General features: G+C 39.1%; 1 protein-coding gene across 1 annotated transcript; it reads left to right on the top strand.

The window, feature by feature from the left end:
* The first annotated feature begins 7,475 nt into the window (after positions 1-7,475).
* On the top strand, positions 7,476-9,128 carry LOC142181302 (uncharacterized). Its single transcript, XM_075254316.1, has 3 exons — positions 7,476-7,633; positions 8,447-8,693; positions 8,790-9,128. Exons 1-3 carry the CDS (start codon positions 7,476-7,478, stop codon positions 9,126-9,128), a joined length of 744 nt encoding a protein of 247 aa, XP_075110417.1.
* Positions 9,129-10,581: the final 1,453 nt, after the last annotated feature.

Genomic DNA, 10,581 nt, shown 5'->3' with positions numbered 1-10,581 from the left:
ACTAGGTCATTTTTTGTTTTTTTGGTTATCTTAGGAGAAAGATTCATCAGACTAAGATTTGATCCTAGGAGAAGGTTCGTCAGACTAGGTCTCTATCTTAGGAGAAAAATTCGTCAGACTAAGATTTTGATCCTAGGAGAAAGTTCGTCAGACTAGGTCATTTTTTGTTTTTGGTATCTCAGGAGAAAGATTCATCAGACTGAGATTTTGATCCTAGGAGAAGGTTCGTCAGACTAGGTCTCTATCTTAGGAGAAAAATTCGTCAGACTAAGATTTTGATCCTAGGAGAAGGTTCATCAGACTAGGTTTTTTTTGGTATCTCAGGAGAAAGATTCATCAGACTGAGATTTTGATCCTAGGAGAAGGTTCGTCAGACTAGGTCTCTATCTTAGGAGAAAAATTCGTCAGACTAAGATTTTGATCCTAGGAGAAGGTTCATCAGACTAGGTTTTTTCTTTTTGGTATCTCAGGAGAAAGATTCATCAGACTGAGATTTTGATCCTAGGAGAAGGTTCGTCAGACTAGGTCTCTATCTTAGGAGAAAAATTCATCGGACTAAGATTTTGATCCTAGGAGAAAGTTCATCAGACTAGGTCATTTTTTTTTGTTTTTTGGTTATCTTAGGAGAAAGATTCATCAGACTAAGATTTTGATCCTAGGAGAAGGTTCGTCAGACTAGGTCTCTATCTTAGGAGAAAAATTCGTGGGACTAAGATTTTGATCCTAGGAGAAGGTTCGTCAGACTAGGTCTCTATCTTAGGAGAAAAATTCGTCAGACTAAGATTTTGATCCTAGGAGAAGGTTCGTCAGACTAGGTCTCTATCTTATGAGAAAAATTCGTCGGACTAAGATTTTGATCCTAGGAGAAGGTTCGTCAGACTAGGTCTCTATCTTAGGAGAAAAATTCGTCAGACTAAGATTTTGATCCTAGGAGAAGGTTCATCAGACTAGGGTTTTTTTTTTTTTAATATCTTTAACAACCACTTAGGAGGAAATGCATCTCCTATGGGTAAGACATAAACTTAGGAGGAAATGCGTCTCCTATGGGTAAAAACAAACTTAGGAGGAAATGCATCTCCTATGGGTGAAACTTAAACTTAGGAGGAAATGCGTCTCCTATGGGTAAAACTTAAACTTAGGAGGAAATGCGTCTCCTATGGGTGAAACTGTAACAAACCTAGGAGGAAATGCGTCTCCTATGGGTGAAACTAAAACAAACTTAGGAGGAAATGCATCTCCTATGGGTAAAACTCAAACTTAGGAGGAAATGCATCTCCTATGGGTGAAACTAAAATGAACTTAGGAGGAAATGCATCTCCTGCGGGTGAACTCTAACGATTTCAAACTAGGAAGTGCGTCTCCTATTAATGAAACCTTCGCTTTCTCTTTTTTTTATTTTTTTATTTTGAATTATTTACTTACCTGTGTTGTCCTCCCTTGAAACTGTTGGGGATTATTTAGATGGGGATGGCTTTTTACCCTTTTTCCTTTTTTCATTATTATCTTTTTATTCTTCTTTTTTGATTTTATTCTTTTTTTTCGCATAGCTTCTTCCTTCGAAGACTACCTCCCTTGAGAGTCGTTTTGCATTTCCCCGAAAGGAACCGCTGAGGATGCCGCCTTTCCAACCTTGTGTTGGACCCCTCGCAACTGCTAGGGATAACACTTTTGAGGAATTATTTACTTACCTGCTAGGGATAACACTGTTGGGTAAAATGTTATCAGCTGGGGGTACCTGACTTCCAGAAAATTTTCTAAATGGAAGGAAAATTTTCTGCCCCAGTTTGATAATATCCCTTGTGGCATGCAGTTCTGGCATCAATGCCATTTCCTTTACCTGTTTCAAATCAAACAAAATTGTTAGTTTAAAACATGGTGGTTGGTTGTGATACTCCCAACGGGATGACTTTTCCTCTTTTCCTTCCTTGCTTTGCGTTGCACAACTTTTTGGGGACGATTTTATTTGCTGGGTACAATCCCTTTCTGATGGGGATATCCCTCTTCTTTTGTGGCATAGCTCGGAAACTGGCATTTCCCTGACCTTTTAGTCTAGTATGGATTTCGCCAAATCATGCTCACTGCTTTCCTTGCTTTGTTCATGGGCCTTGGCCTTGAGGTTTATAACTTTTGATAAAGGCAACGGTATCCCTCTTGACGCTTGTCAATCCTTCTGTCAATTCCCTTTTGCTGGGGATATCTTTTTGACATTGGCCTCGCGTTTGTTCCCTGCTGACTACCGCTTGGATGTATTAGTCAGATCTCATTTTGGAAAGCTGATGGCCTATTTGAAGTCATTTCATACTTGTTCTGACCAGACAGACTCTATTGGGGATTTTTCTATGAAAGGAAAAAGATAAAAGGGAACAGAATAAAAAGACAAAGGAAAAAAAACATGACTCTTTAACAAAAGAAACTATAAATAAAAACCCTATCAAATGCAGATGCCGACTCTAATGGCCATGACATGCGTATGTGGCCTATCCTCTACCGTCAATCACCTTTCAAGATCTTCAATTGGCGATTCCCCATCTGATTCTCAATCTTATTCGACTTGTAGTGCCCGAAGGGTTTTCACTATCAAGTCTCTCTCATTTTGGCTTTTCTCTCAGCTTTCATCGCCTTATGGTGCCTGTGAAGGTTTTCACCGATAAGACTCTCTCATTTGTATCATTTTCCAGCTGGGGATTTGGAGTGTCGTCGGCATGACTCTTTCTGCTGGAGATTAGGCATAGTAAATGTAGGATGCATAATAGTGTGCATAATAGGCACAACGTGCGTAACGCACATAACGCAACATAAGTGTAAAAAATAAATTCCCCAAGCAAGAAAACTGGGGCAGAAGTTATGTTTTAAAATTCCAACAAAGGTTTGATTCCAAAAGTTGTAGCACATCACCCATCAAATTATTTTCATTTTTCATAGCCTTTCTTTAACTCCACACCAAAACCAACATCAACGTCCCAAAGACCTCCCGATCAATGTTCAAGAGATGTCAAGTCAGGCAAATAAGACCGAGAATAATACATCAATCCCCAGTAAAGAAGAGGATCGTAAGACTGGAAATGAATTGATAGTCGAAGGAATCTCCAGAAGAGAGGGTCGTATCTACAACGCCCCGATTCCTCGAAAGAAATAAAATGAGAGAGTCTCATCGGTGAAAACCTTCGCAGGCACCGAGAGGCGATGTAAGATGAGGGATATGAAATGAGAGAGTCTTATTGGTGAAAACCCTCACAGGCACCATAAGGCGCCGGGAGATGAGAGAAAAGAGAGAGTCTCATTAGTGAAAACCCCTCGAAGGGCACTATGAGGCGACGAGACAGATCAGCGAAACTACCACATTCGAAACGAAAGGAACACTCCTTTATCATCCCCAGCAGAGTCGCCAGAGCTGTCACACCTCCTTTTTCCACGCCCGGGGGGAGGGGGGGCAGGGGGAGTTTTTTCCAATTAAAGGACAATCGAAACGGGATTGGTTTATTTATTTCAGAGTCGCCACTTGGGAGATTTAGGGTGTCCCAAGTCACCAATTTTAATCCCAAATCGAGGAAAATAATGACTCTATATTACAGTCTACGTACCAGAAATCCGGATAAGGAATTCTGTTAACCCGGGAGAAGGTGTTAGGCATTCCCGAGTTCCGTGGTTCTAGCACGGTCGCTCAACTGTTATATTTGGCTTATTTATCTGATTTTAAATACAATTATGAACCAATGTGCCAATTTTAACTTTTTGCCGCTTTATTATTGTTATTTCAAAAGAATGTGAACATCGCTTAAAACACGTCTTTGGATTGCGTCACATGAAATGCACCCACAATCCGGAACGCATTTTATTTGATGTTTTGAGATTTGGATTTGGGTCGCATGAAATGCACACCCAAGTTTAATAAAATAGATTATTAAACACGCGCCTAAAGAGACTATCGTGTTATTATTTTGGGAAGGCAGCGAAATTCACTAAGCGGCCCTCCTGAATTCTAAGTAATTTAAAACAAGTATTTACTGAGGGCCCCGCAATTTGTATTTTTATTCGGCGAGGCTCATCTCATTCTTATTTTTTTAAAGGAATTTGCAACGTCATGGAAATGCATCTCGGGCCACGCCACAATCAATGCGCCCGTGACTAAAGACATATTTCGACTCCGTTGAGATTTGGATTTGGGTCACATAAATGTGCACCCGAGTTTAGGGAGATAACATTATTAAAACGCGCCTAAAGCAAGCAACGCATTATTATTTTGGGGTAGGGCCGTGAAATTTGCTAAACGGCCCCTCCCGGAATCTAAGTATTTAAGACATATATTTTGTGAGGGCTTCGCAATCCGTACATTTTTATTTGTCGAAGCTAGTCTCGTTTTTATTTATTTATTTGAGGGCAAACTTAAAGCAACTACGATTTTCTACCAATGAAATCATCCGAGGTTAAACAAAAAAAACAACGATTCTAACAGGTAATAATATTCAGGGTAAAAATGAAAAAAATAGAATAACCTCGTTCATATGCTCACATTTACTTTAAGCATGCAGTAACTAACATAGAATAAACATTTTTCAACACAACAACAAAAATTGCATTGTCGACATTCATATATATCGAATATTCTCATTTATTACCTTGAACCATAATATGCAAAAATGAATGAAATGAAACAAAGGACGAAGAACACCAACCTTCGAACCTCGATAATCCTAGAACGACGAACAGTGCTTCCTACGGAACCCGAACCGGACTTCACTGAACAAGGCTCAACAACGAAAACCCCGGAACAAACTCGACGAACCGGACCTCGACTCAGCTTTTGGACTTTGGACTGGAACTCGACTTCAACTCGACCTCACTGACGGACTGTTTGGTCGACGACTGTGGGATCGACGGGCAGTGTTTGACGATGGCGAGTGAGCTGGGTCGTTTGGTCATCGACTGGTTGCGGCTGGAGGTGGTGTTTCGATAGTGACGGAGGTGGAAGGAGTTAGTAGTAGACGGGGTGCGACTGATTTTACGTCGAAGGTTGGTGGTTATGGCGTCGGGGCAGGTGGTCGACGAGGATGCTGGACGGGGTGGAGGGAGTTGGTTGCGACGGAGTTTGGGAGGTTTTTGTTGATGGAGGTCTTTGGAAGCTTGGTCGTCGTGACGAAGAGGCTGGTCGTCCCTCTTTTATAGTAGGTTTTGCTGGGTTTCCGCTAGGGTTTTTTGGGTGTTTGCTTCTTCTTCTTCTTGAAGAAGAAGATTCAACAGTGGTCGTCCATGGAGTGTTGATGGTGGGGGGCTGTTCGGAGGTTGACGATGGGTCTGGTTTTTCCGGTGAAAGGGGGGGTCGGGCTCGTTTTCTTTTCCAGTAGTTTTTTTTTTGTTTTGTTTCCTCAAAGAAGACGGAGGAACAGTGGTGACGAGGGGAGGGGAACTGGTGGTTATGGGCAGTGAGGGTGCCGGGGAAGGTGACGGGCGGTCGGCGATGGAGGTTTTGGGCGTGGAGGTAACCGGAAGGGATGAGGTTTTGGAGGGGACGTCGGGAATGGAGGGTCTTTTGCCTGGTTTTTCCGTAGGGTTTTCTTTTGTTTCTTCAGAAAGAAGAAGACGAGGCTACAGTCCTCTTTTTCCAATTTTTTCAAGTCCCCCTTTTTCTGTTGGCTTTTGTCCGTGTTTTGTAACACAATGCCCATGAAAATGAGCCCCACGCGTGGTGGGGTTCGAGGCATATGTCCCCCACGCGTGGTGGGGTTCCCCACGTGTCCTGGACACGGTTTATTGTGGGCTAGGTCCGAAAATTAGGCCTAAAATCGAGTAGTTTGAACCCGAATATTATTCTTTTGCCCGGGCCCGAGAAATAGGAACACGTTGCTTAACTAGTCCTATGTAAGCAAAAATAACTACCAAAAATAAGACTAGTATTTAACAAAATTATATCTTTTTAAATATTTTTCAAGATTTAAAATAGCTACAAAATATTAATGAAATTATTTTTGTAATTTTCGTTTTTAAAATATTAAGATAAAATATGAAGTAATATTTTTGTATTTTTCGAAGTTAAAAATGACTATAAAACCTTAATAGAACTATATATTTTTTGTAATTTTCGAAATTATATAAAGTACAAAAATAAAGTGCAATTTTTGTATTTTTCAAATTTATGAGAGATACATAAACTAAAATTTATATATATATTTTTTGAAATTTTTTCTTTTTGCAACGAAATAAAGTAAAAATAGTTAAAATAGCTATACTGGACCCAATTTCACATATTCATGCTAAAAATGTGAAAATTCTCGGGGAGGGTCAAAAATCACGTGCTTACAATTACGTGTGACTGACAAGACATGATACGTTGAGCATTAAAAGATGACAGCTGGAATACTACATTAGAAGATGCACGAGATACAAGAAGCACGTGCAAATCACTCACGGAATGAAGGGATACAGTTGCTCGTGTCTAAATCATTCAGTAAATATAGGTTGAATGAATCAAGATAATAAGAAGGGGAATATTCACGAACCTCTAATTAATGAGGAATAAGAATTGGAACCGTTAAAAAATCTCCACAAAGAGTTACAATTGTCAATTATAACGGATCATTATTGTCGTTAATATCATAATGATTCGGCCAATAAAAGGGAGGAAACGTTATATTTGTAAATCACTATAAAGGGAAGAGAATTTCATTTTTAAGGATCATCTGAGACTATATTGGAATATATTCACTTTACTTTTCTACTATTTTGACTTTGCAATCAATTATTTCTTTACTTATTTTTGTCTTATCCTTTCATATAATTGAGGAAGTACGAAATTTCTTGGTTATCAGTAACCCGAGTTCTTCTAAACATAGGCTTTGACTGAAATACATATTTTTTGGTTAAAGAAATTGGTTCTGCTACCGGAAATCTAATAATATTTTTACTTTCCAAATTAATTTTTTTGTCAAACAATCATGTCGATTGCCAACGACAACAACCAACAAAACCAACTGAACCAACAGAATCAACAAGACGGTGAAACTCCAATCCATTTACCCCAAAATTCTCCCCAACACTTTTGAGACGGGTCACCTCAAAGATCAACATCACATACGAATAATCAACAATGGGACGATCAAACTGCTGAAGATGCATTGAAACAACTAATTGCAGAACACGTGAACAATACTCTTCAAGCTTTCGTTAGTGGATTACCAATTGTACCACTAACTCCACCTCCAAACAACACCACAACCATAGAGAACCCATGCTCGGGACTTGCTAACTCAGGTAGTGGAGGAACTCCCAACGAATCTCGCGATGGAAGTTTAGGTACCCCAAATAATTCTGATTTACAAAGTTTAGTACTAACTTTGCAGAAACAGCTCAAGGAATAGAATGATCGCATAGAGAAGATACCTGGTGTGCCACCCATGATTAAAGGAGTGAATATTGATAAATACTCTTAACAGCCCTGGAAGCCAAGTATCGCTCCCTTACCGATTCAAAAAAAGTTTAAGATGCCTGATATTCTGAAGTATGATGGAACATCTGATCCACGAGATCATGTAACTGCAATTACAACTAGCGTGAAAGGAAACGACTTGACCAAGCAAGAAATTGAGTCGGTTTTGGTCAAAATATTTGGCAAAATACTCACAAAAGGAGCACTAACATGGTATTCTCTTTTACCAGAAAATCCTATTGATTCTTTTGCTGAGATTGCAGATTCATTTATAAAAGCACACTCGGGAGCTCAAAAAGTTGAAAAGAGGATGAAAGACATCTTCAAAATAAAATAAGGACATACAGAGCTACTCAGGGAATTTATGGATAGATTTCAGCGTGAAAGGATGATGCTACCGCGTGTACCGAATAATTGGACGGCCATGGTGTTTGCAAGTAACTTAAATGAAAAAAGCTTAGAATCCACAAGGAGACTCAAAGAATGTTTTTGAGAATTCCCTGCAACAACTTGGAATGATGTTTACAATAGGTATAGCACAAAGCTGCGGATAGAAAATGATACTATCACTCAGTCAGGGGGAGATAAAAGAACAAGTTCGAGGAAACCATAAACTAAAAAGAGGTCCGGTAAGAATAGGTACAAACATTACATAGGACCAACAGGAAGGGATTCACGTTCTAAATAAGAGAACCCGAGGTACGGTTCAAGATCAAGGGACAGAGATACAGATTCGTCATCCAAGTTTGGAAAGGAGCGAGAAACGCGGGACAACAATATTAGTACAAAAGCAAAGATTGGTGATTACATTTTCAATGTTAGTACATCTGAGTTGGTAGCTGTTTTACGAAGTATGGGAGATAAGGTACGGTGGCCAAAAGAAATGAGATCAAACCCTAGTAGAAGAAACCCAGATTTTTGGTGCTAGTTTCATAATGATCATGGTCACAAAATAGTAGAGTGTGGATTGCTACAAGGTGAAGTAGAGCACTTGTTAAAACAAGTTTATTTAACTGGTTTGATTAGCGAGAATGGAAAGCAAGTGTATATGAAGAATAGACAGGAGCCACCAAAACCTCCGTCACCAAAAAGAACGGTTAATGTGATAAGCGGAGGAGAGGGGGTCAACAATGTAACGTATACGGCTGCAAAAAAGATGTCAAAAGTCACAGTAACCTACGAAAAGCGAATTCGCCAAGTTTTGGAAGAAGACAACATAATGTTTGATGATGTAGATGCAGATGGAGTGATGGTTCCACACAATGATACACTGGTAATATCTTTACTTGTACATGATACTAATGTGAAATGAGTTTTGATTGATCCAGGCAGCTCTGTAAATATCATTCTTTTTAGAGTGGTAAACAAGAAACAAGTCGATGATAAATTGGTACCCAAAGCACGTACCTTATATGGATTTGACAATTCAAGCATTGTTACGAAAGGGGAGATAATGCTTACGACATTCGTAAAAGGGGTAGTCAAAGATACAAAATTTCAAGTGATAGATACAGACATGGCGTATAATATGATTCTCGACAGACCTTGGATTCATGAGATGGATGTCGTTCCATCTACTTTACATCGGGTTATTGAGTTTCCTTCACAATGGGGAATTAGACAAATCCGTAGTGATCAGCAGGCCTCAAGAAGTATCAATTTAGTGGGTGATTCAAGCATAAAGAATGATACTGCAGACAAAAAATAGCAATTACATAATTCAGTTGAGGATTTAGCAGCTCAAACCTCAAATGGAGATGGGAAAATGCATGTAGACTCAAGTCCTGATATCATCCAAAATCCAAAAGAGAACGAAAACACCAAAACAACAATTGAAGAACTCAAAGCGGTGTTGTTGTTTGTACATTGGCCGGACAGAAAAGTTTACATCGGAACTAACCTTAGTGCAGAGATGAAAGGTAAGTTAATTGAGTTCTTAAAAGCTAACGTAGACTACTTTACTTGGTCGCATTTAGATATGACAGGTATACCACTGGAGGTGATGACTCATAAGCGAAATGAATATCCAACATATCCATCTTTCAAGCAAAATAAAAGGAAGATGTTATAAAGTCATGCCAGATGAGGAAAAAACTTCCTTTATTACGGACAGGGGAACTTATTGTTATAAAGTCATGCCTTTTGGTCTAAAGAATGTTAGAGCAACGTACCAAAGGTTAGTAATGAATATGTTCCAAGAACATCTAGGAAAGACTATGGAAGTCTATATCGATGACATGCTAGTCAAGTCAACACAGGCGGGGGATCACATCCAACATCTGTCAAATATATTCCAGATTCTCCGCAAATTCAATATGAAGTTAAATCCCGAAAAGTGTGCATTTGGCGTATCTTCAGGTAAGTTTTTGGTTTTCCTTATTTCTAACCAAGGAATTGAAGTAAATCAAGCATAAATTAAATCCATCGAAGAAATACCTGATATACTCACAAGCAAAAAAGAGGTGCAGAGGTTTATAGGTAGGATAACAACATTGGAAAGGTTTATTTCTAAATATTTGGAGAAAAGTTTTAAGTTCTTTTCAGTGTTGAAAAAGCAAATCCAATTTGAGTTGACTGATGAATGCCAACAAGCACTCAAAAATCTAAAAACGTATTTGTCAAATCCACCGTTGCTGGCTAAATCGAAGGATGGAGAAAGGCTACTCATCTATCTCGCTGTGTCAAAAATGGCGGTAAGTGCAGTTTTAGTTCGAGAAGACAAAAGTAAACAATCTCCAATTTATTATGCTAGCAAGTCTTTGTTGGATGCTGAAACTCGATATCCTCATTTAGAAAAACTTGCTTTAGCACTAATCATGGTATCTAGAAAGTTGAGGCCTTATTTTCAACGTCACCCTATCTCTGTAGTGACCACTTACCCCTTAAGAAATATATTGCATAAGCAAGAACTATCAAGTAGATTAGCCAAGTGGGCGATAGAACTGAGTGAATATGATATCACATATCAACCTAGAACCTCGATAAAATCGCAGATTTCGTGGCAGATTTCAGTCCAAGGATAGTAATAGAAGCAGAAAAAGAACCGCAGGTAGGGGTGTATAAAGAAAACTGACTAACTGCACCAACCCGATAATCCGAGTCAAACCGAGAAAAAAAACCCGACTATGGTTAGGTGTTGGAAAAAAAACCCAACCATAATT

Source organism: Nicotiana tabacum, chromosome 5, assembly GCF_000715075.1.
Source record: "Nicotiana tabacum cultivar K326 chromosome 5, ASM71507v2, whole genome shotgun sequence".
Lineage (NCBI taxonomy): Eukaryota > Viridiplantae > Streptophyta > Magnoliopsida > Solanales > Solanaceae > Nicotiana > Nicotiana tabacum.
The sequence above is the reverse complement of the archived record's forward strand: the minus strand, read 5'-3'. Positions and strand labels throughout refer to the sequence as shown.

Excerpts from the sequence above, each read along its gene's own strand:
- LOC142181302 (XM_075254316.1), top strand. The coding sequence starts at position 7,476 with ATGCCTGATATTCTGAAGTATGATGGAACATCTGATCCACGAGATCAT. Across the intron at positions 7,634-8,446 it reads ACAAAAGGAGCACTAACATG|CGAGAATGGAAAGCAAGTGT; the intron begins GTATTCTCTTTT and ends TGGTTTGATTAG. Across the intron at positions 8,694-8,789 it reads TTCCACACAATGATACACTG|AAACAAGTCGATGATAAATT; the intron begins GTAATATCTTTA and ends GTGGTAAACAAG.